General features: G+C 43.1%; 1 protein-coding gene across 2 annotated transcripts; it reads right to left on the bottom strand.

Moving 5' to 3' along the window:
- Nucleotides 1-744: 744 nt before the first annotated feature.
- Nucleotides 745-25,909, bottom strand: LOC109981519 (DENN domain-containing protein 2D). 2 transcript variants are annotated; one of them, XM_020630340.3, is made up of 17 exons: nt 25,651-25,909; nt 19,931-20,000; nt 19,189-19,275; nt 18,965-19,030; nt 11,325-11,372; nt 9,885-9,977; nt 6,640-6,815; nt 6,214-6,326; nt 6,065-6,134; nt 5,886-5,963; nt 4,617-4,757; nt 2,832-2,980; nt 2,399-2,570; nt 2,259-2,309; nt 2,077-2,158; nt 1,461-1,706; nt 745-1,081 (listed from the first exon to the last, which is right to left on the bottom strand). In XM_020630340.3, the coding sequence occupies exons 1-17, from the start codon at nt 25,675-25,677 to the stop codon at nt 1,014-1,016; spliced, it is 1,737 nt and encodes a 578-aa protein (XP_020485996.1). In that variant the 5' UTR covers nt 25,678-25,909; the 3' UTR covers nt 745-1,013. The 2 variants fall into 2 exon arrangements, with proteins under 2 accessions (XP_020485996.1, XP_020485998.1); XM_020630342.3 differs by lacking the exons at nt 18,965-19,030; nt 19,189-19,275; nt 19,931-20,000; nt 25,651-25,909 and adding an exon at nt 16,557-16,764.
- Nucleotides 25,910-27,739: the final 1,830 nt, after the last annotated feature.

The following is a 27,739-nucleotide window of genomic DNA, read 5'->3' as shown; positions in this document are numbered from 1 at the left end:
CAGAGCAGTGGTTCCCAAAGTGGGGGTCGAAGTCGGAGCAAATAATGATAATGAAAAAAAAGTCATTTGTTTTGCCTTAACTGTAAGGGAGAGATCTTCTGCGAGCACTACATTTTCACGTTTGCTCTTTGACCTTGAATATTAGTTAACTTAGCAAGCAGAGCAGCTGACCGAGTCGAGCGTGCACCGCTGGGGGTCAGAGGAGGGGGCGGCAGTCAAATACTTAGCTTATCTAGCAGGCTGAAAGAAAAATAATAAGCTAGTTACAGTATAAATCATACACTGTAAATAGCAGTGGACGAAGCCTGAGTGACGTCACCCGTCTTGTTACAGCAACCCTACACCTCTGGTTAGAGGGGCCCCGTGTGAATTTTTTACCTTGTGCTCAAAACAGACTATAATCTCTGCTGGTTATACCTGTGAGTTTGAACTACAGATGATGGAGAATTATCTGAAAAGGCTGGTCAGACAAATCAGCAGATGCAGAGTTTGCCTGCTGTTATAGGACTAAAATAAATTACATTCTGTCATTGAGGAGGAGAGAAGAAGTGAAAAGAACATTAAACTGAAGTTTATTTTTACACAACATTTACGAGTTTTCTTTTGTGCATTGGAGCTGGGAGCTCCTGAGCTCTCTTGTCCCGTAGGTTCTCTCTGGACCGTTGGTGGGGACGGCCTGCTATCTACGTCAACAATAAGAAACTTGAAAGAAGCTGTGATAAAAATCAGAGACTGCAGGCACTGTGACTTAAAAAACTAGTCTTTTATTTGAAATGATTTCCTGCTCGTCAGCGACAGACTGCGGCCTACAGGTGGAGCTGAAGTCTCTCGTTCTGCCAGTGTTTCACAGAGTAGCAGCAACATAGCCGTACAGTAATTCACACATTAATTATTTTAAACCAACACAGGACATAAAAACACACACAGTGCAACATTCCCATCGTCTCCTATGTACTCCTCTATATATATACACACACACACACACACACACACACACACATTCACACACACAGCTAGTGTTTCCTCGCCTTCTCCCGTTTCTTCTTCTCCTGGTACTCAGCGATCTTTTTGTGAAATATTCCTGCAGGAGAAAAAAACACAAATAAGTTTCCGGTTTAGAAAATGATTGTGTCAACATGAGCTCCAGTTGGAGGATTAAGTAACGACAGTTCAATCTGAAATGTGTGGGTTGTTGTTTGTGGTCGAGACTCTGAAAATCAGTTCACTGCAGTCGCATCTCTGAAAAAAAATCTGCACAAATATGATGCAGTAACCAGAAACCAGGATACTAGTATTTATGATGTATACAAGGGTATGAATAAACATGTTTCTCTGTGTGCATGTAAACACCAGATCCTGAATATGATCCAAACCAGGATACTCTAAATCCATGTGAACACACTCACTGGAGTCTGCTGGATTTGCAAAGACAGATGTTATTTTAGTGTGAAAATTGTCACCTTGCTGTGGTCCACGCTGCTGCTGCTCCACCTCCTGGATAAAAAGGTCAAACATCTGCGTCTGGAGGAACTTCTTGACAAAGTGTCGGGTGGTTTTGGACTCGATGGCCTTGTAGAAACTTCTCTTCGCAAACACCCCCGGCTCCCCCGAGTGGCCGTATTTCACATACGGGGCGTAATGGCCGACTGTCCTCACAAAGAAATGCAGGAAGGCTTCCGACACCACCCGGTTCAGCTCCTCTACCGCTGGAAGAAAAAAGACAGAAAACACAAGTGATGTTAAAACTACATCTCTGTTGCTCCGACGTAAACCAGTTTTTTTTTCTTGTAGGAGTTGGTGTTACTCTGAAACTGTTTTTTCTTCAGGCCCTGAGTCAGTCATTAGGCTGGCGCCAGATGAGGCGCCAGCTCTGAACCAGTCCTGGAAATGACTCGGTGGAAAAGGGGATCACAGAGAGTCTGGTCCTGCTCGAGGTTTCTGCCTGTTAGAGGAAGTCTGTCTAGCCAGCTTCTAAGTGCTTGTGCATGACAGATGGATCTACCTGCACCCTGAGATATCCCCATAAATAAAAATGAGACTAATCAGATAAACGTGTGTTTGATTCTCTTTACTTACTCGACGCTTTCTGTCTTTTGCTCAGAGCCTCCATGATTTCAGCTTGGAGCTTCGGCGGCAGAATCGAGCTTTCATCTCCAATCTGGAAAGGTTTAGATTTACACAAATGTCCCATAAATATATAATGAATATCTGATGAAGAAAAGATAGTTTCATAAAGTACATGTGAATACAACACTTACCGACTCGATGAAGGTCTGCTTTTTGTCCTCGGACAGGTCGACCACGAGCAGCTGTTTCAGAGAGAGAGAAGAAGAAAGCTGACTTCTGATTTTATTCTAAATAAATGAAGTTTTTCTTTGTGTCCTTCATGCTGACTCACGTCGCCCTGGTCTATGACCAGGTCCAGCAGGTGTTTCTGGACCCCCAGCAGGTAGGGCGTGGGAGCCATCACCACGTCGATGAGGATCTCGGGTACGATGGAGATGAGTGTGTGCTGCCAGGTGAACGGGTAGAGCAGCGCGGCCACAGCGTGAATGATCTGAGATAACGTGCTGCAGAGACACGAGAGAAACGATCGGGTTCAGGTCAATTAATCATCGACAGAATGGAGGGGGGGGGGGGGGGGGGGGGGGGGGGGGGCAGTGGATAGATTCATAAATTGAGGAGAGAGAGTGAGAGAGAGTGAGAGAAATAGTGAGAGAGAGAGTGAGAGAAATAGAGAGAGAGAGAGTGAGAGAGAGAGTGAGAGAAATAGAGAGAGAGAGAGTGAGAGAGAGAGTGAGAGAAATAGGCCAGATCTGAGGAGCACAGACCCGAGTTCATCGGCTATGAAGACGATTCGTCTCTCCAGGACGGCGGAGGCGAACACGAGCAGCACCTCCTCGTCCGTCAGACAGCCGAACAGAACGCCGAAGTTCACGTGTTCGAGCCAGGAGTCCAACGGCCGAGTCAGACTGATGATCTGAGAGAGAGAGAGAGAGAGAGAGAGAGAGAGAGAGAGATCACAAACATGTCAACAACAACATCAGCATCATCAGTCCACTGACAACCTTAAACACGACATGGCCTGAGTGTGTGTGTGTGTGTGTGTGTGTGTGTGTGTGTGTGTGTGTGTGTGTGTGTGTGTGTGTGTGTGTGTGTGTGTGTGTGTGTGTGTGTGAGAGAGAGGGCGGGGGGGGTACAGATGTATTTCTTCCTCTTTATGTTGTTTGTGTTTTATTGAAGACGTTTACTCTGCTGTCAGAATGAAGAAGAGTCTTCACATAGAGAGAGCTGATTTTGTAGTCGACTATCTGTTGAAACTCTCCCGTGGCCTGCTGGGAGAGGTGTAGTGTTTCTGCTCTCAGGTAAAGGTGAAGTAATGCAGGACATGTTCAGACATGACGCCACACACACCCGCCTGCAGGATCTACAGCGAGCTTCCAGCAGGGTTGCCATGTCGGACTTTTTATCATCAACTTTGGTTATTTAGCATCTCTTAAAGGTACAGTCATTAGCTTGATCCTTCAAAATAAAACACAGACTTCTCCTAAAGTGAAGCTGCTCCATCGTCCCTTCTGGGCCTCCATACATGTGTGGTGGTGACTGTGTCTGCAGAGACTCTGTCCTCTGACTGGATTTTACTGTTCTGCTTTGTTCTGGTTGACTCGGGACGTTTCTGGGCGGAGCTGGTGTGTTTCCTCCAGCCAATGACAGCACAGCAGGTGAGTTTAGGAGTGGATACAACTCAGTGATTGGACGAGATTCAAACCGGTGAATATGACGGACGTGGACGTAGCAGCAAAGAAGAGGAAATATAATCAGAGTGAGGAGAAACACCAAGTGGATAAAGCTCGTTCTAAAACGAGGGTGAACCTTGTGTTGTCTTTTACCCGAGGACGTGGAGTTGGTCTACTTCCTGTTGGACAGGCAAGTGACAAACACCGGCGGTTAGCTTGTGCTGGCTTGCGTTCGCTTGCAGTGTAGGTACAAGCAGTAAACGTACACACTACATCCTGCAGGGGGCGGGGCTTCTGGGAGTGATGAGCCCAGGAGGAGGAGCCCCGTTTGAATGCAGTGTTTACAAACGGCATGAGAAATGTTGCTGACTCCATCTTTGAATCTCTTAGATTCAAGCTGTTGTTTGATTACAGCCTGTTTACTTCTTTTTAGCCTCACCTTATTTCAGAGGAAAAGAAGAGTGTATCATCTCACGCTAATCTTCTCTGGAGATCAGGGGACTTTCTCTCTCCCTCACTCTGTAACAATAGGGCCATCCTCTCTACAGTAATGACTTCCTGTGTATCGGCTTCATGTTTTCCTCCTGAGTCATTAAAAGTCTGCAGGTTTACTTGTAGTAGTTTTGGCTTGAGTCCAGCTGAGTGGGTGATGTCAGGTCATCCTCCCTCCTGACTGTGGAGGGAGATTTAACCTGCACTCATTGTTTCCGGCAGCCTGAAATCTTTGACATGCACGCATCCTGTCTACATATCAGAACGAGACACTTTTGAAGACTTTTTAAAGCTTGACGTGGGGTGAAAAAAAAGGGGGTGAATAACTTTGTGAGAGCGGTGATATCACAGCGGGTCAGAGTTGTGAAAATAAACGCCCGCTCTGACCTCAGTGCCCGACTCAGGAATGAAGCTCTTAATCTCCACAGTGTTTCCCGGAGCTGGGAATGAAGCCTCCCTCAGCTTCTGCATGAATGGGTAGATCATGGCCATGGAGATCTGCCGCCGCTTCTCCACCTCGTCGAATATCTGCAAAAAAACACACAAGCAGGAGAGCACGCGGGTCAGGACAGAGCACGGCTTATAAAATCCCAAAAATAAAACAAGGACGAGCATCATTGATATCAGCTTGATGTTTTTCTCCAACAGATTTCTGCGCAAGCTGTGATTCTGCTTTTTTGTTTCTTCTTCAGAATTACAAACATCTGAAAAACTTCTCTAGCAGGGATTAAAAAGCAAAACTTCAGAAAGCAAAAGGTTCAACTTAATGTTTATGTGTTAAGATGGAGGCGAGCTACATTATCAGGCAGCAGATTTTTTGTTTTAATGTAAAATAAAAAGTGGAAAGACTTAAAATCCTTATTGACACTGCAAAGAAAATATGATTTCTTCTCTTATTTTTCATCGCAAAAAATGTTTGTGCTGCAAAATAAAGACACTTCACTGCAGATCCTTTCACTTCTCAGGTCCATGAAGTAAAACATGTTGACCTCAAGGTGGCGCTGTATTTACATTTACTCTTTTTCTCAGTCCTAAACGTCGATTTGGCTCCAAATCAAATCTACTATAGTCACAAGTATCGCATATTCACTTTGTGAAATGTCAAAGGAGGATATGAACGGGGAAATTTACTTCTGGACCCAGAACCGCTGAAAAAGTGGGCGGTCCCTGTTAACCTCTTTTCTCCAGGGTGAATAAAGTCCTCACACTGCCAAAGATTCAGGACGAAGTGACCTCATTCTGTTGCTTCTGTTCAAACTTTTTTTACTGCCACGTTTTCCTTCAGTGACACATCACTGAGAACACACACACACACACACACACACACACACACACACACACACACACACAAAACCACCTGACAGGTGTGTCACACAGTCACTGGAGAGACGCCCTTCACACACTTTGAGTTAATGTCCCCATAGAGCTCTAGAGATATATATAAATCTACTCTCAGTATTGTTGGCCTGTAATGAGCGTGTCAGGTTAAAATCAGAAGGCAGAAACCGGCTGAACCAGGTGATGACTAAACGAGCCGCAGGTCTGAACAGATCAGCTGTTCACAAATAGAAAACATCACTTTCACACTGCTATATCTTTGAAAGTCATGATGTTCGAATAGAAACTTTTAGGTTAAACCCAAAACGTTGAACTCACTTTGGAGAAGAGGCCGAAACAAGCGAGCGAGCTGATGATGCAGTACGCCTCAGGAGGTCGAGCTCCTTTCCCTCCAGGCTGAAGATTAAAGATGATGAAAGGAGAGAAAAGTTAATAAAGTTAATAAAATGATCTGTAACTGACGACATGTTAGAGACGCGGTCAGTCCGCACACTGACCAGTAACCTCCTGCAGTATCCGTTTCTTCTGCTGCCGTCGATCTCGGTCAGAACGAAGGAAAACGTCTCACTGCAAACAGACAGAAAGATGTTGAAGAACTCTAAACCTTAAAAACAGGTTAAAGGATTGAAACAGGTGAGAGGCGTACCTGTGGTATTCTGTCAGAGGAGCCCAGTTGATGCCCTCGGGGAAACAAAAGAGAGTGATCGCCTTCAGCGTCTTCTCCTCTTCCTCCTTCTGATATCTCGCCATCCCGTCTTTCTGAATGGAAAAAGGAGGAGGGATTTATTGACTTATTCGGATCAAACCTGAGACATAACTCGGGTTAGACCACTTCCTGCAGCCGGTGAAGCTGCTAAACACGAGACAACGATGACACGGCTAACGCTACAAGCTAATGCTATGCCTCAATCTGTTCTGAATAATATTTGCAGTGATGAACACTCTGTTTTTGGATGTGGTGGCTGTAGCCCCCTGAACCCCGCCTCAGCGTCTGTTTGGTTTCTATGGAGACCACGGTAAGAAGAAAGCTGTCAGCTCACACAGCTTCACTTCATGCTCCAGCAGCACTGACCTTGGGGAACTGGTAGGTGATCTGAGGTTCGTAGCTGCTGCCGTCTTTGGTCTTCTTGAGGCTGACCACGACCAGATACTCGAAGAAGTACTGACCGCTGACGTATTTGTGCTGCCGGGAGGTGTTGTCCTCCACCATGGGGCCCGGCTGCTCCTCGGGCTCCGGGTCTTTGACCTCTGCAGAGAAACAAGAGAAGGGTTAGCGATGTAAGGCACATGGAAAGATTTATAGGCGTCATTAGAGGAACGAGCAAGCTGTGACAGCTCACATCACAGAAGGTCAGTCAGCATTTTGATGGATGAAAATCTAAAGTCTGGGCTACATGAACCTGTGACGTACATCCACCAGGCTGCAGACTGAGCCCAGACGCCCCCCTGTGGAAACTCAGTCCAGCAGCTTGTATCTGTGATGTCATTCTTTCAGTCACCACTCAAAGCTCATGCCCACAGGTGATAGTTACAATGAAGAGTAGCTGGTGAATCGAGAATTCAGGCTCAGCTCCCTCTTCACCAGGACGGTCCGGTTACAAGTCGTCTGTGGATCTCACAATCCACTTTGCCCTCACTCATGAACAAGACCCAAGAACACTTGAGGCAGAGACCCAGCGCTCATCTGGAGGGAACAATCCAGCAACAGCATCACTATGACAACAGAAACAATCACTCTTATTCTTTCTGATGCTCTCCTTTAATCTATCGCTTATATGAAGTAATACATTTTAATTTCAGTCTGTCTCATAACTTTTGAAAACCTCCTCACCGGTGGGTTTATATCATAATGTGGTGAGCTGACTGTTTAATTTAGTTCTGTCTTTGGGTGGAATCTGTCCCTCGGATCATTAATCAGCTGTGTTTGCAGATACTGTTTGCCTACAGTCAGGACCTTCCCGCCTCTTGTCTACCATCTGTCCTGCTGCCTGAACTCTCCAGCTCTGTCCAGAGGTCATCATTCAGCTCGTCTCCTCCTTCATGTAACTGCAGCCCACTCATGTGTTCTTTGTCTCTCAGCGAGGATCTCTCCGTCTTCAGCTCGGCTGCCTTCTGTCTCTCCGTGTTGAACAGTTCCAGCAGCTATTCGTCCTCAGTGACATGAATAAACACTTAAAGTTGGCAGACGTTCGCCTGAAAAATCATCAGGTTTAAAATGCTGCACAAAGACTTTGAAGTATGCAGAGATTATATGTTCCACCTGAAGAACCGGTTCCTTTCAAGTGAGACTTTTTGGCAGCGAAAACTCGACGCAGTAACAGTTTGAGTAAAAACACGACGCTAAACTTTGAGCTGGAATGATTGTTTTTACTCCGAGTCAAAAATGTTAAACACAGTTCTTCAGATTGTGACACACCGTCATAAGTGTGTGTATGCGTGTGTGAGAGAGGTCAGGGGTCAAACAAAAACAGAAAGCTCTGCACAGTGTATTTCCACTTAATAAAAAAAGTACTGGCTGATATTTCTGTGTTATCATTCCGTGCAGACGTTCAGTTCAGATGTCTGTGTTTCGTTTGCTTCGGCTCCGACTCGGAGACAAGTGTTTGAAAGGATTCATTAAAAAATCTAAACATGATTTTTTTTTTACAGCACGACAGATTAACAAACTGCTACGTTACCGGGCGAAACAGCAGCTTAGAGTAAACAGAATGTATTGATTAATAAATGTGATAAGGGGTTTTAAACAGAGACATCTCTATCTGTCACATCATCCTTGGTCATGCAGAAATCTGGAAAAAGTTGATACTCCTATATACTGTATTATACTGATACTGTGGCATGTGTACGCTGCAGACTACCTGCACAGACACGACCTCAGCTAAGTGACATTTCAGCAAAACAAACATGGAGGCAACCCCATATCTGCGACGCCATGTTGGCATTTAATAGCGCTGATAAAACTGCCAATCGAGCTCGACAAGCTTCAGAGCTATCGACCAGATGTTTTATGTTTCCATTATTATTATTACTTTTTTTTTTTAACAATGCCTTTATTGAAATCTTTACACATAACTGAACTACAATAAACACATTTAACACACACAAATACAAGACCTCCATAAACATTACGAACAATAAATGAAGAAACACAAGCACTCCACACACAGCGATCTTAAAAGGATCATGTGCTCTGATGACAAAGAAACTCCAATAAAGGTTTCCACATATTTTCAAATTCTTTTGTCCTTCCTTTAGTTATGCAAGTCACTCTCTCCAGTGCAATACTAGATGCCATCTCCTTCATCCACACGCTTATCAAAAGGCACATCAGTTTTCATCCAGGATGACCAAAGTCAATCAAAGCTGTTTTCTTTGAGTTAACACCAAGTTCTTATCGTTTCGATTATTTGTTGAAGCCCAAACTTTAATTTGAGGAATCTCACTCTGTTGGTTTGGGATCAGATGCGTTCAAGTGTCAGATGATCGTCCAATGATCGTCTCCCCTCAGGCCACAGATACAGATCTCTCACTTTCCGGACTAATCGAACCATGTCAAGCTTTGCTCCCACATCCTTCAGGGTCATGAACAAATGATCTATTTCTTATTTATTTTTAACACCACTCATTTAACCGCTTATAACAATAATTTATCATGCTTTTAATAGAGCCACTTGTATGCATGTTTCTGTTGTTGTTTTTGTGTGTCTAGCTGTATGCGCATTGATGCTCTTTTACACAAATGAAGTTCCTAACGGATGAATAAAGTTATTTGAATTTGAAGCATAAAAGAGCTCTAAGCAGTGAAAAGCCTTGTTGTTCACACCTGCACAAAACTCCTGAGACACTCCCGACGTTTACAGGCTGAGCGTCATGTGTGAACACAAACAGCTGAATGTTTCTCCTCCAGCCTCCTCGTATTTATTCTGCAGAAAGTCAGAGTGAGCTGATGTGACAACGCAGCAGGGTCTGTGCCAGGACCAAAGAGGGGTACGGAGCCTGAGCACAGTCAGGAGCAGTCTCAGAAGTCAAACATGCTCAGGGCGGTACGGATTACCTAGTGTGAGTGCGCTCTTAGTATCTTTGTCCAACAGCTATTTTTACACCCCCATCATCTGCGGTTAATGTCAGTGGTTGTATAACCTCTAATAACACCCTGAGTCCACATCCAGCGCCACCTGCATCGTGCCTGAGCTCTCATTATCATCACCGCGTCCCTTTCTGCTTGAACAGGAACACTGACATAAAAAAGGAGAAGTACCGTCGAGCTCAAACTGTGAATCACTTGTGTTTGATGTGGTTTTCTGATGTCACACTCACTGTCTCTTTTCCCTCTGCGGAACGACGACCACATGGCACTGAACCTCTTGAGCGCCCCCTGTCGTTCACCTTCATCTTCACCAGAGGGGAGGGCTGCAGGAGGAGAACACAAATCATAAACACTGAAACCGTCATACAAATATATTTTTACACGACTGTGAGTAATATTCAAGCTCTGCTGACACGAGTACACTGAGAATGATGTTGTTGTGTAAATATTTTGATGCAACAGTTATCACTGGTCACAGCTGCTTCCTCCGTTTAGGAGAAGCTGCAGACATCAGAGGGAGCACGAGGAGCAGAGGGTAAAGATATTAAGTTCTGATGATAAACACCCAACAATAACAACAACTTCTCTTTAAAGGCTTTATATGTGATTTTTAGATCCAGCAGAAGCACCAGCATGAAACCAAAACAAGTCGCGCTGCATTGTTGTGTTAGCATGCTAATGCTAGCAATCTTTATTATGCTCGTATCTTCACACTGCATGTAAATTTACCTGAAATGAGCGTGATCTAGAAACACAGTTAAGCAGTGAGTACAGTATGTTATTCTTCTTTTCTCTAGACCCTCAATTAAACAACTTTTATACACGAGGGGAGGAGTCAGCCGGCCGTCCCGGCGATGTAAACAAAGTCAAGATAGGACTCTGAAAACTCTGAAAGCATCACAGACAGTGGGACTCTGGTGTTACACCCATTGTAGACAGTCATGACTCACAGAGTTATTTTCAGAGGATATACTTGATTTCTATTCCATTAAAAATCACATATAAAGCCTTTTAAGGAGAGAGAGAGAAGAACATCTCTACTTCACAGTCAAGGGGACATTCAGAGCGTTGACATGGACCTGAGCATCCCGGTTTTGATCAGGTTTTTAAAGAGTCCTGTTTTTGTGTTTGTGCTTGTAAACATCGTATCCTTAATTTTGCTTCCTGGAGAACCCTTACAGAAAACGGGATTCTGTAGCATGTTTACGCTTTACCTCGGATTCTGACGACTACCTGTGTAGGCGCCGCCTCAGCCAAGTGACATATCGGTTAAAAAAACATGGCCGTGACAACGAGAGCGTCTGACTCTGGAAGAGAAGAAAAATCTGAGTTTTGTCTTTCCAGTTGCTGGAAATGAGGCGGATACGTCATATCTGCAACGCCATGTCGGCAATAAATAAAGCGAAGACTCTCAGATGTCTAAATCACTACAGTTGATGTTGTAAAAATTAAACATCTCAGACGTTTGCACGATAAGAAGCAGTAATGAGAAACCAGGATATAAGTATTTATCATGTCGAGAGCGATATGAGGAACCAGGTTTCTCTGTGTGAAGGTAAACACCACATCCTGAATATGATCAGAACCAGGAGAAGACTCATAACTGGGATACTCTAAGTCCTTAAACACACTCACAGTGGAGAGGTTATTACTCAGGCAGCTGGACTTACGGGGTTTTTCAGTGACATCAGAGATGAGGTGACCTTTGGGCTGCTCGCCTGAAAAACACACAGAGAGGTTTGGTGATTACACAGTTCTGTCTGTCAGACCTTCTTTCCTACTCAAATCTTCAAAAACTTTTACATTTGATCAACTCTGCAATGTGAGTTTTAGATGTAAAGATGCTGAGGGGAGAGAGAGACAAGGGGAGAGAGAGAGAGATGTGGAGGGGAAAATAAGCTGTAAACATGCAGTATGTAGATTCCACCACCAGGGGGCTCTCAATCAAAACAATAACAAAACATAACTTTAAGGCTGGCGGGGAATCATGAGAGTGATCCCAACGAAAACAAACTCTGAGTTAACCGTAGTCATGACGACCGGGCGAAACCGACCTGAGGAAGAGAATATGTTTACAGACGAGCTAATTGAAATGATACATCAAGAGGACGGCAGCTTTCAGTAGCAGCTCACACTTCCATATGCAGCGGCCTATGAGGTAACATCCGGTGTTTCCATGGCAACGATAAACACATCGTCACAACAAGACACGAGGCGTTACAACTGTAAAAAGAAGGATTTCTCTGGTTTTGATAACTGATGGAAATATTCGAGGTAAAGTAAGAACAACAAAATATAAAAACACACAAGATAAAAAAAACAAGATATTTTGGCTTAAAAACTCTACATCCCACACCTTTAAATATTTTACAAACTCATTTTCTTTTGTGACAGACACATTTTAAAAGGTGATAACAACCATTGAACCGCTTCAACCATCAACCAAAACCACTAATTCAAAAGCAGAAGTTGAATTTAATAAATAAATAGTGAAGTTCTCTGTAATCAGCCTCCACTGACGTCTGATCGTGACACACTAAAATAGACTCACTTATTAACCTCCCGTTACCCGCCAACAGCCTGCTGAATCATCTGTTTACATCAAACTCTGACGCAAGAATGTTTTACTTGTGCTGCATTCAGGTGACGTGGGGAAAAGCAGCATTCTTCCAACCTCTACTTTCACAAAGCATAAAAGTGAAAGTTGGTAATTCCCTTTTAACTCCTTAACTAGACCTGTCCTCACTTTACTGCAAGACACTAAATCTGACTTCAGAATCAGAGTTTGGTGACGGAGGGGGAATCCAGAAGAAAAGTGAAAGTAAGAGAAACTCTTGAATGAAGTCATTACCTTAGGTTGAAGTTTAACTGTAATGGTTAAAAAAAAATCCCTGATCATTTTTTTTACGCATTATGAGACTCTGATTCATCTACGAAGAGTAGTTTAAATTAAGTTAGAACAGTCTCCTCATGAATTTAGTCATAATAAACTTAAGTTAAAGGAGCCATATGTTAGATGTGTAGAGAGTGAAATGATAAAAGGTACCTTACTATATGATCAGACATTAAGGAAACATGCTATGTTGAAGTGCTGGCTTCTCTGACAACAATGCAGCAGTCAGTATGTCCTCCTTCTAACTTTAGATTCTGCTCCTGAATGATCTGGATTTGTTTGGACCAGAGAAGGTAGGCGGTTTTAAGACACCCCCATATGACCGTTTTGGACGCCCCTCTGTTTGTCAGATATGAGAGCAGTTATCAGGTCAACAGGTGTTGCAGCGATGGAAGCGGGCAAGAGAAGTGATTCAGATAGAAGTGATTGTACCCGACCTAAAACCCCTCTGCATGTTTCTAATAAGCTCCACGAGCAGAAACGTGCTCAAACTAGGATCAATATTGGAGATGCTTTTAAAAAATGGAGAGAGGTTAGAACACAGAAAGGTTTACAGACCCATGCAGAGCTGGATAAACACTGAAGCTTCAGTGTCCACCACATGGTGACCTGCGTGAGCATGGACTCTGGGGGGGGGGGGGGAGACAGCTCCCTACAATGTTTAGAATTTGGACTGCAGTACCCATTTTAAACACTAGAGGTCAGAGTTAAATACTGCTCATTTAAAAATACTTCTATTTTCTTAATTTACTTTTCATTGTTCTATTAGTATATAATGATTTTCTGATCAAGAGTTTTCTGTGTATAATCCAGAGAAGTTGGGATCCTTGTTTAGACATTTGTTTAATCTTTTTTTCCCAGAGCTCGATATCCCTCTTAAGTCAACAGAGCAGTTAGCTTAGCTTAGCATTCAACAACAGAATCTGCAAACCTGGCTCTGCTCGAAGGAAAGGAAATCCAGCTGCCAGCCAAAAACTGAAAAACAACCATTGTGAGTTTTTCAAGCAGATCATGAGATGTGCTTAAAAACCGCCACCACTCTGACCTCAAAGGTGACAGGAAGTGACTGTTTTCTGTCTTCTTATCAAACCTGAAAAATGCGAGCAAGTGACACAAAGAGCAGAACGATTCCACCAAGTGCTGCCGCCTGAAATCTTTAATCACACTCCTAAATGTCTGAGTGGAACAAGCAGAGGATCGGGATTCATTTTATGTTTACTTGACACTTGGGTGTCAAGTAAAGATCTTGTAGTTCTCCTGTGATCTTGTAGTTCCCCTGTGATCTTGTAGTTCTCATGTGATCTTGTAGTTCTCCCGTGATGTGTGTAGGACTATGTGGAAACTGGGGGCTAGGATCCCTAAAAACTATACAATAAAGAACACCTGGTGTCGTGAATAATCTGTAGGACATGGTCATCATTATACAAAATCAACATGTATCTCAATACGGATCTTATCACAGCCTCTGTAATTGTGAGGCCCACTGAAGCATCAAACATTTTAACAACCAGAGTACAAACGAAATCTCTTCTCCCGAGTGAATCAAGACCAAACCGGTAACGCCAATCTGCAGTTTCTTCCGGTTGACGCAGTGATCAGTTGTGTGGTGAAAGCTTACAGTATTCTTCCTCTCAGACGCAGAGGACTGAATAAAGAGCAGGATGAATGAGTTTAGCTGAGTGTGTCCAACAACCTGGAGCAGACAAAGACGGAGTCCCACAGGACATTGTTCAGGTTTCATTCTGGCTCCGCTGCCTGGTTCCTAACAACAACCTTAAAAAAAAGAAGCTCACAATACACGCACTCTGTTGCCAGGATGAGGTGTTTGCACTGTGTCAGGAGCAACACCAACGTCTCTCCACCCAACGCCTTGCAGTTGCACAACTTTCGCTGCAATCCAAAAACACACACACACACACACAACACACAACACACAACACACAGCAGAAGCTTTCTTATGTCTTAGCGCCATTTGTTTCACAGCTTTTGGTTAACCTGCCTCGCTGTGCGCCTTGCTGCTGAGCTATGTTGTGGGTGTAAATAACAGTCCTGTTTAACATCCTGCTCGCGCCCCGAGGCTGCAGAACATGTTCCAACAACAAGCTGTCAGTTCTGTAAGAAAAAAGGAATGGTGCGGTCACAAAAAGCCTGACGTCAAACAGCATGATTACTTAGAAAAGCTGCAACCATGAGACTATGTATTTGTCAAATTAGATTACAAAAAGAAAGCAGTTTTAAGCAGCTAAATGTTTACTTATCAGCGTCAACGGCCACATTCTTTGATAAATATCTCCTGTGGCGTCTCACCTAAAATTTGCCGTGTTGAAAGAAGTTCAAATACAAAAAGGTCGTCTGTTTCTTTTCCGGACAAAACTTGTGTTTCAAGCTTATTGCAACAAAAGCTAGATATTTTTTGGGGCTGTTATTTTGGCTCCACAGGCTTCAAAGTACTTCAGACTGTAGGATTTAATCCCATAAATATCTCAGGGTTGATGGACTAAGAACTGAAGACAGGTTTATAGGTGACGCATGGAGGGCAGAAACTATGCTTTGAGAACAAAACATACAATTACATTCCAATATCTGCTAGACTTCATGATATTTGTGAATTTAATGCTGCCGTTCTGGTTGTTTGAGAAACAGACTTCACAACGCTTCTAAACAAACCACTTGAGCTCATACTTCAGCATTTACATGACTGCAAAAAATAGCCAGATATTCACCTCCAGAGGCTTCAAAGTCAAACAAATACTTTAATTTAATCTAATAAAAAGCAACTGAAGACATGTACACATACTTGTTTAGTGGTTTGCACCTTGACTACAAGACAGAAACTATTGTTTTGATTTCAATTCCAATATCCGCCAAACTTCATTATGAATTGTGTGAATTCAATGATGCTGCACATGTTGTTTTAAATACTGACCTAAAAACGCTCATATGCAAATCACTTGAGTCCATAATGTTGTTCGGCATGTTTACGACTGTTATAATATTACGATTTCCACCCAGAGGCAGCAAAGCAGGCAGTAAATATCTAAATTTCCCCAATAAAATGGCTCAGAGTTTATATTCTAAGACGTAAAGACAGGCAAGGCAGGCAACTGCTTGGGGCCTCAGACCAGTAGGGGGCGCCCCTGAGGGCTCACAAACTTTAAAACCAAAGCAGTGGACCAACAGTAGGAATCCTCCCTAAGGGGGGGGAGGGGGTCCCATCTGACAGCAGTCACTCTTGTTGCCCTCTTGCCCTCAATGAGAGTCAACAAAGAGAAATGAAGAGGAATTATCTGTCTACAGGAGAGGACAAATATACAGGAGTAAGCGTCGGGACATGATGGTGATGAACGCTGGTTGGAGGGGCCCCCTGATTGATTTCTGCCCAGGGCCCCACCAGACTCTAGAATCGCCACTGAAGACAGGTATATAGAGTATGAACATATGGTTGGATCACTGCGGCAAACAGGCTGAAACACGCCGTTAAAGAGCTGTTTTGTTTAAGGGAGCAAATACTCAATTTATATTTCAATATCCGCCAAACCTCATTCAGTATTCCGTGAATTTCACGTTGCCGCCTCGGTCGTTTTATTGTACCGACTTGGAAAAGTTACCCAACAAATCTCAGGTGTTCATAAATCAATTCGGCATGTTTATATTTCACCTTGCAGCATTTTCCTGACGTGTAATCGGTACTGTTCACCTTACAATAAACAGTCTTAGTGGAGGACTCGGTGCAGGGTAAAAGTTAAATTCGTGTTTTTCGGAACGTGAACTGGTTGACAACTTGACACCTGGATATAAAAGCGGACATTACCTGCGGGAGGCAACACTACACGTTCAGACAGGTGAGCAACAGGGGATAAAAACAGACCGCGGAGTCAGGTAAGTTGTTTTGGGGTGTTGTTTGTTCTGTTACGGACTTTAAATCTGACTGTGGTTTATTAATTTGATGTTAAAAAGTGAGATGGATCATAGTTTGGAGTATCGGCTGTGTCAGCGGGACGGTACTCACTCCATCGGTTCTTGAAGTCCGTCAGTCGGGCTCCTTTCCTCCGCCTCGTCACCGCCTCACTCATCGCTGCTTTAATCCACAAACACGCGTTTAAAAGTCAGAAATCCAAACTTCGTCGTCTCCATAACCGTAAAAACACATCTCATCCCGGCTCGCGCTCACCACCTGTCCTCGTGCTTCGCAGGCTGGAACTCCTCTCATGCAGCTGGGCACGAGCCCAAAGAGGTCCTCTGCCGTGCTGCGTTCACGTAATCAAAAAAAAAAAAAAACCGCCGGTGTTGCTTTTTTCCTTCTCTCAGTGAACACATCAAGTCAGAAAAAACAAACTCACTTACAAAAAGTTTCTGCTGCGTTATATATTACGGAAGAGGATCAGGGTCAGACTTGATAAATAAATAATGATAGAAGGAAACAAAATATTCATTATGCACTTTGAGAAAAAAGTCAAAAAGTCAAAATGTCGAGAATTAAATAGAAATGTTGAGAGAAAAGTCGAACTGATGAGAATAATAAATGAAATCCAAGACCCGATATCTGATTCGATTTGATCCGATAAAATCTATAGGATGTGATACAAAACGATACGACGAGATATGATACTAAAACATATGAAACAGTAAAATATGCAACGATTGGAGGCGATACTAAACGATACATTTAATGACCCCTTAGGGAAATTTGTCTGGGACCCAAGTGCTGCAAACACTTAGTGTCCGCCACAGAAAAATCTATAAATAAGACGTGGAAATTTAGGCTCACAGTTTGCTCAGTCTGTGTCAGGCACACACAGATTTTACACATTTATACAGGTAGAGGTGTTACAGGGCTAGAGCACTTATTTCCCCTCAGTGTGGTCTAAAAGGCAGACAACAGAAGGAAGGAGGATCTTTACGTCTGCCTGGTGTTAACGTTCAAACAGCAGCCTGCAGGCGGTGACTCAGACCACTGCAGAGAGTCAGACCAGAGGAACCTGTTCGCTGTCAGAGCGCTGAGTCAGACTCTCTTTAATGACTTCTTTTTTTTTTCCCACTTTGAGAACAATGTTCACACAGGTTGCAATTTCTGGAAAAATGTTGTTTACGAGCACTTTCTGCTCATAAACAGAGAGAGAAACTGTTCAACCTTCCAGAGCAGCCACAAGGAGAAATACTCACTCCAAGTTCACTCCTATGATGAAGCCTCGAGATTTCAGAGAGAAACCACCTCACATCTTTCACAACGTATATCTGCTTTTTCACACTAAAAAACTTGTCAGACTTGTCAGGGCAGCAGCAGGGGCGGACTCAGGCTGGTTTGGGGGGTAAGGGCTGCATGTGGTGGGACACAAACACACAACACTTTTCAGGCTTCTCTCTCTCAATGAAAGGACAGCCTGAACGGCTATTCATCTTCTATTATCCCTTTAATTGGAACCTTAAAGGGTCATATTTCGCGCTTAAGGAAAAGCACCCTGGGGTACTGGATTACATCTTCCCCACTGAGTGTAACCGAGGGGCAACTTTTGACGCTCCCTTCACTGAGTGCCTTGACATGGACTTTAAGATGGAGAACTCTGAAAGAAAATGGGATACAGGGGCGCTGGTGGCGCAGTGGTTAGTGCGCACACCCCATGCGGAGGCTGCAGTCCCTCAAGTGGGCAGCCCGGGTTCGAATCCGACCTGTGACTCCCTTCCTGCATGTCATTCCCCTCTCTCTCTCTCCCTGATTTCTGACCCTATCCACTCTCCTATCTCTAAAATAAAGGTACAAAAAGACCAAAAATAAATCAAAAGCTGCAGACTACCTGCATAGGCGTGGCCTCAGCCAAGTGACGCATCAGCAAAACAAACATGGCAGGGGCAACGAGGGCGTCATACTTCTGGAGGGACGAAGAAACTGAATTTTGTGCATTGAGATGCTGAACTGCTCAAGTCTGTGGTGAACAGGCTACAAGACGTCGGGTTTCCCAACACGTTTCCAGAGATTTTCCAGTTGCAGGAAATGAGGTGGCGACGCCATATCGGCAACGCCATGTTGGCATTTAATAGAGCTAAGCACATTTTTCAGGAGTGTAAATGTGCAAATAGCATAGAACCGGGTGGAGTTTTAAGCTGCGGCTGCAAAACATCTTTAACATGAGACGACCTGGGGAGGAACGTTTTCTTTACTCAGAACACAAAGCTTATCTTCTCTCTCCTGTCACGAGCCATCCCGACTCCCTTTCCACTCTCTTCAAACACACCTACACACTGACAGTGCAGGTCATTCAATCCACTCCACACCTGTATACATATGTTTGTTTGTTACCTGACAGCTGGTTTCCAAGCAGCTGATAAACGAGGGAGTGATAATGAAGCATAAATGTAACAGCTGATAAGAGTCAGGTATTGTAAGCATGACTTCAGCGCCCTGTGTAGCCTCACACGTACCTGTCCTCTTCAGCTGCTCCCGAGCCTTGAACAGCTGCGAGGGGCCATCTTCATCGAGGACTGGCTCTACGATGAAAAACCAGAAACCAGAGGTCAACAACGATTACAATAATGAGAAGTCAGGGAACAAACAGGTTCGTCATGATGTCAGAGAATGATTATTTTTATCACCGTCGTAGATAAGAGAAGCTGAGCGAGCAGGTTGTTATTGAACAAAGTTTTACCTTTTTTTGATCCCTCTCGTACGGATGAAAAAGACTTCAGCCCTCTCCTCTCTGGGAATCCTCCCTCATCAGAACTGTCTTTTCTCTCTGCAGACAAAAACAGAAACATTTTTAAAACACCACAATCTGCAAAGAAAACAACAGTCCTAATCTTTTTCATATTTCTTTGAAGCTTTGTCAGTTAAAGGAGTAGTATGTAACTCTGACACCTAGTGGTTAAAATAGGTACTGTAGTCTAAATTCTAAACATTGTAGAGAGCTGTCTCCCCCCTCCTCTCTAGAGTCCATGCTCACACAGGTCACCATGTGGTGGACACTGAAGCTTCAGTGTTTATCCAGCTCTGCATGGGTCTGTAAACCTTTCTGCTAACCTCTCTCCATTTTTCAAAAGCATCTCCAATATTGATCCTAGCTTGAGCACGTTTCTGCTCGTGGAGCTTATTAGAAACATGCAGAGGCTTTTTAGGTCGGGTACAATCACTTCTATCTGAACCACTTCTCTTGCCCGCTTCCATCACTGCAACACCTGTTGACCTGATAACTGCTCTCATATCTGGCAAACCGAGGGGCATCCAAAACCTTTTTGACAGGGCATTTTGATCCTCAATATTCCTCGTGGATAATGTTTTTACTTCTTCTCCGTTGAAAAGCCCTGTACTGGATTCTGATAGGTAATACATTAATGTGAAGAAGTTACTGAGTCATGAATAAAAACAGAGGAAGGTAAGAATCACTGTCTTACTTTTGATACGGAGAGACGAGAAGCTGAAACTTCTCCTGGTGTTCGGAGACAGCTGCTGCTGCTCCAAACTCTAAGAGGAGACAAAAACAAAAACAGTTATAGAAACCAGAAAGAAAGATTCAACACATTTTCAGCTTTGCTTTCAAAGGCAGTGATGGTTTCATTATATTATTTGGTCTGTGAGGATTTCAGTATTTTTGCTTTGATAGTGACCATCGGTTGTCCACTACTTTTCACAATGCATTGTGGGATACGATCAGTGCACTATAGGGTATGATCTGAAGCCTTCATTATCAACTACACTGTATGGGCGTCTTTACAAATCAAGCATAACAAAATAATTAATTCAAAATGGCATCTTATGCAGTGAGTTCAGTCAGACAACTAAAATATTCTCAAATATTTATTGTAACAGAACATAGTTTGTGCCAAAATATAATGACAAACACTTTGAAACATTTTCATCATGTGACAGAATCTTTGGACGAAACGAGTCGTTGTTTAATCCCGATTATCTTGTTTCCCTGTCGAGGAAACTGGGAAGCCAAAATCGAAATTTAAATTAAAACTGGATTAATTGTCCAGCGCTGTGTCAGACTGAAGCACGATTTATATTTCTATCGTATCTAAAATATTTATGTGTCGTAAATGGAGCTACTGCTACATACTTTCTCTGACATTGAAGTCGTTTAAATAAATCGATAAAACCAAACAGCAGGATGTTCCTGACGCACAGTTCAAGTTTTATAAAGAGTCGTTATTGTGAGTGAGAAATTCAGTTGCTCCGTCCTTAATGTTCTTATTTCTGAGTTTTCAGCGTCAATGTTCAGCCTGAGTCAGTGACACGAGCTAACAGCAGTTTGCAGACACCGTTCCTTTGTCACTGGTTCAGCTTTTATAGTCAGTGGTGTGAACTCTCAGCTGGGAGCTCCTTCTGCATGTTCTCTGTATGAGTATTATCGGCTCTGCATGGGAAGACACGACCATGGCTATTTATAGACGTCCAAATGAGAGGACATGAGGATTCCCATTGGGAAAACTCCCCGGCTATATAAACCACCAGAGTAACAGAGGAATGCATCAACGCCGGGTCAGTGGAGAATAACACAAAGTCATATGTGTGTGTGTGTTTAAGACGGACATTTTTGTTTTTCTGCTTTCGTCAAAAGATTCATTTAACATTTAAGTTCCTTAAATAGTTCAAATGTTTTATCTCTCCTGGGAAACGCTGTCTGTCCTCGTCCTCCTCACCGCAGGAAGCAAAGAGTTTTAAGTTTCTTGTTTGTTTTGAACCAATTAAATGCAAGCATGAGCTGCAGGAAGGAAAAACGTACTAAATAACGTCTTATATATGCAAAACAGGAGAGCTGTCTGAGAGGCTTTGAAAGGTCAATGTGTGATGTCATGAGGTCAATGTGTTATGTCATAAGGTCAATGTGTGATGTCATAAGGTGGATATTACTTTGGACTCGTCAGCTGAGCTGTCTGAGAGTTTATTAAAGTGAAATGAGACATTCAAAGATGCAGCTGTGTCCTTCTTTCACATCACTGAGACTACAGAGAGACACTGAGGACCACTACCTACGGAGAGCCTGAAGGGACAAAATAGTATGAGATTAGTCACGATGAACTGTCCTGATATTTTTAGTTTTTTAAGGTTTTGCTGGCACAGATGAGCCGCACCAACTTGGAAAACAGACGGCTGTGGATCAGTGGTAGAGTCGGTCGTCTCTTAACCGGAAGGTCGGGGGTTCGATCTCCAGCTACTGCAGCCACATGTCTGATGTGTCCCCGGGCAAGACTCTTAACCCCAAATTGGTCCCGCCTCTTTTTTCGTTGGTATGAATGTGTATGAATGGATGAGTTACTTCTAATGGACTCTTTACTCAGCAGCTTCTACCATCAGTGTGTGAATGTGTAGGTGTGACCTGCGACGAAAAAGAGCTTTGAGTAGTCAGAAGACTAGTAAAGAACTAGAAAAGCTCAAGTCCATTTACTATTTACCATTACTCTACTTCATTTTAATCGAACCAAACAGGTTAGGGATGAAAATGCCATAAATGGTGGGTGGCAACAAGGGTTACGGTGCAGTAAGTTAACTACCCTTCAACTGTAAGTGCAGCATCGACCTTTTGCCGTAACCTATTTCCCTTAGGCTGACATCCTTAATCCCATGAAAACAGCTTCCCGACCCGCTTTTGGGTCCCGACCCACTATTTGAGAACCATGCTTTTAGAGTCTTCCAGCGCTAAGATTGTATGAAGATAATTTGTAAACATTTTAAACTAATCTCTTAAAGTTAAAGAGTCGTGTTTAGGATCTGGACATGTCTGAACTTTGACCCAGGAACAAACATAAGGAAGCAAACACTTCTGCAGACATGCTGCACCCCACTAACACAAACTCAACATCCACACAGCTTCAGAAAGAAGACGCAGAAAAGCTTTCAAAGAAAGACCAGGTTTCCCCCTGGGATTAATAAACTATTTCTGAATCTGATCCTGAAATCAGACCCTCCTGGAGACTATAAAAAAGCTAAAAAAAAAAACGCACCAAATCATAAGATTATAAAATGCAAATGTTCTTAACGCCTTGTGGTCTGCAGCTCTGTGCCTGCACTCACTCGCCCCCCTCTTATCTTACCATACTTCAAAGACCAGACGGCTGCAGGCGGACACAGTGACCACGCCTGTAGGTACACAACACGGGATGATGTTTATGCACTGACTGCATCACAAAGAGACTCTTTAATGACACTTTACAGCTTGTTTCTTAAGAGGAGGCTGTCGTCTTCTCTGCTATCAGACCTCCAACATTATTCAATCTTAAAGGGAGATTTTTTTTTTTTTAATTCTCCATTTAAGTGATTTATTTCCTGTCCCTGCACAGACACTAGACCAGACGGTAACCGAGTCAAACTGCTGGTGATTTGAGCGCTTTAGCGGACGAGTGGTTTCATGCCACATAACCACAGAGTCGCTTGTTTCTTTCAAAGCAGAGAGCATTACTCCATGTTATGGTTAAAACAAAAACTCTGTTTCCTGTTGACTTCTTCGCCTCTGAACTCTACAGTGAAGGTGAATAAAGAGGGGCGGCCTTGGCCTCGCGGTTGGTATACGTGCTCTGGCTCTTGTCCTTGAGGTTCATCGGCCTAGTTTCAAGTCCGACCTGTGGCACCTTTCTCGCATAGGACAGATAAAGAGAGACAGGAAGTGAGAGAGTGGGGGACGAAAGGGCTGAGGTCGGATTTGAACCCCCGGTCCCTGCGATGAAGACTATAACCTCTGTACAGGGGGCGTGAGACAAAACCGCTGGGCCATTTAGTCCCCCTAACTTTCTCTCTGGATCTTTTATTTGTCTTTTGTCTTTATCTCACCTGTACCTTGACGTAATGTTTTCTCTCTTGGCCTCGATGTTTCCGTTATTAATTTCCCCCCCGAGGTTTCTGCTGCTTGGGCTTTTCTTCTGTTGCACTTTTGTAAAGATCAGTGTTTTGTTTGTTTTGAGGCTGAAACCAACTTTGAGTTTTGTCAGTTGAAGCGTTTTCTAACCTACGAGTCTCATTTATGATGCAACTTTGTAAAATCAGTTTGTAAAAAGTAATAATGATGTTGCACACTCAAAAGGTTGAAACCATCGACTTTCTTAAAGCCTGGTTTATACGTCTGCGTTGAATCCTCGCTGTAGCATATGCCTCCAGTCTGTGTAGCCCTGTACCTACAGAGAAGCCTGAATATTCTGCCGACATGCAAACGTAGCTCAGAGTGGAAACACAGCAGACCGCCCAGAAAGGATCAGAAACAGAAGTAAAAGAAGAGAAACATGAGGGCTGACTGAGCTGAAGTATTAAAGTTCAACACGTTATACGTCTTCATTCTGTCACCAAAATCTACCTGAGAGGTTTTCATTACCTCAGCCTAAGACTGGGTCACCTGAGCCTCTGATTGGTTTCATCTGATGTCAGGCTACAAGGAACAAGAAAATGATTTTTAGTGTGAGTCGGAGGAAAATGTGTCTGACAGTAAAGTGCTGTTCAGAAAGTCATCGGTCTCCATGTTGCTTTTCTTCACCAGCACAGATCAAACTCTCACGTTACAGGAAGTGAACGAGACTGAATGTAAAACATGTTTACTCCTGATGCAAATAACGCCCTCTCTGGATTACAAACATTAACTCATTTCTATAAATCTGAGACGTTTGAGGCTTTAATAAACTAGATCATCTTGAGTTTAGTTCTAGCTTAACGGTGCACAGGATTCACAAACTGAAAGAGAAAAACAGAAGTTCACTTTCCACCTGCTGTGACACCTGCATGTAACGAAACAAGAGAGTGAAAACAGAAACACCCTGATGGAACAAAGCCTTACTGAGTTTGTTTTCATGATAGTACGATGATAACAGCAAAGAATTTTGTAACACACCTTTGTGTTTTTATAACTGTTATAAAAACAGTATGAAGCGGGTGACTCTGTGATGCAGCGTTCAATTCACTGGAAGCCCATAAAGTTAAGTGTCGTCACGATCTTTAAATGGAAGCCCAGAGAGGCTGTGCATCCTTCCTTTTTGTTTTACTCCTTGTTACCATGGTGATGCAAACATTTTTGGTTGTTTTCTAGAGCTCTCGACTTTTTACGATGTTGATATCTCAGGATAACAGCGCTGGTTTTGCCGCATGATGACGAGTGAATTCCTCTGGATACTGAGAAAACAACTGGCCACACATTAGACGATTTTTGGGGCAGATTGTGGGTGTGGCCTAATTCAAGGCGTCTCACAATTTTGTCCAAATAATCCTCAAGTGGGTGCCGTCACTACGACTGTTTTACTGCTCCATATCGAATGGGAGCCTCCTCGATCTGGAATCGTAAATATCAAGCATCAAGTTTGATATTTATGATTCCAGATCGGGCTGCTGCCGAGGGAATACAGCCAACAGCCAATGAGAGCGAGAGGACCGGGAAGCGTCACAAAAACATGGAAGTGGACGTAAACACAACTGAGCTCTGAGGCGCGTGGAAAACTGAATAAGAAGAGCAGCTTGTGTAACTATGGCAGCAACATGAGTGTCTTTACAATGTCTCAAGAGGTCTGTGTGTGATGCTCGTGATTTCAGATGAAGCTAAAGCTATTAGCTCCCTGCAGATCGATCTGTGCTGATAATGTAGTCAAGAGGAGCATGCTGCAAACAGGTGTTGTGTCAAATTCAAAGAACCGCAGATAGACAAAAGTTTGAGTGAGCCACATGTTAAAATATTCAATCTTCAAAATGCGTTTTTCTAATGTTGTTATTGTCACATCAGACACCATCGTCTCATATCGTGCAGGCCTTGGTGTTTACAGCATTTTGCGGTCACATTTCTTGTTTGGTTTTTTTTCTGCGAATACCAGAGTCAGAGAGTGTGAGCACCTCCCTCTGAAGTCGACATCAAACTGCTGTGAATATGTAATTCTTAACACAGGAAGTGAAGTTCAGATCAAATTTCTCTCTCTGTTCCTCTAGAGTCACATGATTTCACATAAAAAACTCTGAAGTGTTTCTTTAACTTAACTTATCTTAACTTTTTCTCTGTGTTCAGGTTCGCTGCATCTTCATTTTTCCTGTTTTCATTTTAAAGAAACTCAGGTTAATAATTCATAGGTGAAGTGAGCATGAAGGACGCAGGTAAATAAGTAATCACAGCCGTTCATCAAACAGGTTCAGGACAGAAACACACACTCACCTGAGGCTGCTGGGATGTCCTGTCCATTTGTTCTTCAGATCCCAGAGATGTTTGAATATCCACTAAAAATCAGAGATCATTAAAGTCCGAATCATAACTTAAAGAATAAACACCAGGCTACCCGGTTCCTTTCTCCCACAGCGTGCAGCTCGTGGATTCACTCTTACTGTTTGTAGAAGCAGAGTGGTAGTAAGTGCACATTTATGAGGAAGTGCACTTGTTCAAGTGTGCGGTTGATGGACTTCAGTCTCGGGCTGGGATTTCCTCTTTCAATGTCGAACCAAAGTACAGTGACGCAGACGACACGAGGGTGTGTGTAAGGGTGAAAAGTGTGTGTGTGCGCATGTGTGTGTTTGCCCTGAAACCTGTTTAACAGCTTGTGAAACCAGTTTGTCCATGGTGCACATCTTTGGATGTTTTTTTATTCCCGTTGGCAGTTAAACCAGAACAGAGTGATGTACTCTGTTGTACTTGAAGGGGCAGTTATAACATATTCTGTATAAAACAAAGGTCAGAAAGTCCCATAATTATAATTACAAAGAAAGGTGCCTGATAGCTGAGCGGTTATGTCCTGTGCCCCTTTGTACAGAGGATTGAGTGCTGCCGAGGGTTTGAATCCGACCTCTGCCCTTTTCAGCATGTCACCCCCCGCTGTCTCTCCTCCCAACACTTCCCGTCTCTCTTCAGCAGTCTGATCAAATAAAAGGCAAAAATGGCTTAAAAATGTAAATAAATAATAACAATACCATTGAAATGTTTACATTTTAAAAAGCTAATAGAACAGAAATTAAATGCTTCAGAGGTACGGTGGCCCTGAAGGTCAACTGCAAAAAACGTTTCTCTTAACTTCAACATATTTTTCTTCGAACACAAATAAAATATTAAATGGAACGCAAAGACATGAAGTGATGTTTTGGTTTCATTTAATGTTTCGCTTTCAGTGAAATGTTGTTGCAGTTGACCTTCAGGGCCACCGTACTTTCTACCTGCTATAAATACATTTTCTGTTGATGTTATCAAACAACGAGTTAGAGAGGACAGCTGTAGTCAGAGCGCTTTATCAATAAACAACATCCATCTCCAAGTTATTAGAACAAATAGAAATATCCCCAGGATCCGGAGCTTCGTCCTGGTGAATGTTCATGTTTTCAGTTTTAAATAAAATCAGATCAAAGTTGGATGTGAGCTCGTTGGCAGCTCGACTTTATTTACAAACGGTTTTTAAGTTGTTGTGCAATATTGACTTTCAGTAGGGTTGTTGGTTGTTTCAGTTGGCAGAAAACAGGAAATTCTGCAAATCATTACCTGTTTTGCAACTATGGACTGTGTGTGTGTGTGTGTGTGTGTGTGTGTGTGTGTGTATTCTGAACACCTCCACAACATGCTGCAGATAGAAGTTGGTCGAGGAAAATGTAAAAAAAACTCTCTTTGTTAAATGTTGACATGTAGCCAGGTTATTATCATTAAAGGAAGAATGTTCCACATAAATAAATCATAAATCCAGTCTATCCTGTGTAAATGTGTCTCTGAGTCATGACTGTCTACAATGAGTGAGAAGCTCGAGTCCCGCTGGCTGTGTTGTTGTCAGAGCCGTGTTTACATGGACGGGACAGCCGGCTCCTCCCGTTGTGTATAAAAGATGTTTTAGTCAAGAACTAGAGAGAAGATTATTTGGATGTTAGTAAGAGTTTTTAGATCACGCAATGTACGGCAGAAATCTCCAAACTCAAAACACATTAAATACACACTTCGGTAATCAAACTCAGGTGAGAACAATGACACCAATCAAAACTGAAGGAGGCAGGAAGAAACTCAAGACATGATACACAGGCACAAAAACTCCAAACTAAAACAGGAAACAGTAAAAACTAAACCCACATGAAGATAAAAACACACACAGGGAGTTCAGCTACACGAGGGAAGAACAAGACTAAATAAATCAGGAACTGAAATCAGAACCATGATTTACAGAAAATGCAAAACAAGAAGAAACTCATGATTCCTGAGAGCAGAGCTGCAGCCTGTTGCTCCTCCTCTGCAGGTCGAGCTGCGTCGCTGGAGGGCATCAGAGACCTGCAGCCTGCGCTGA

The sequence above is a fragment of the Labrus bergylta genome, chromosome 12 (genome assembly GCF_963930695.1).
Source record: "Labrus bergylta chromosome 12, fLabBer1.1, whole genome shotgun sequence".
NCBI lineage: Eukaryota > Metazoa > Chordata > Actinopteri > Labriformes > Labridae > Labrus > Labrus bergylta.
This window is presented reverse-complemented; position numbering and strand designations above follow the sequence as displayed.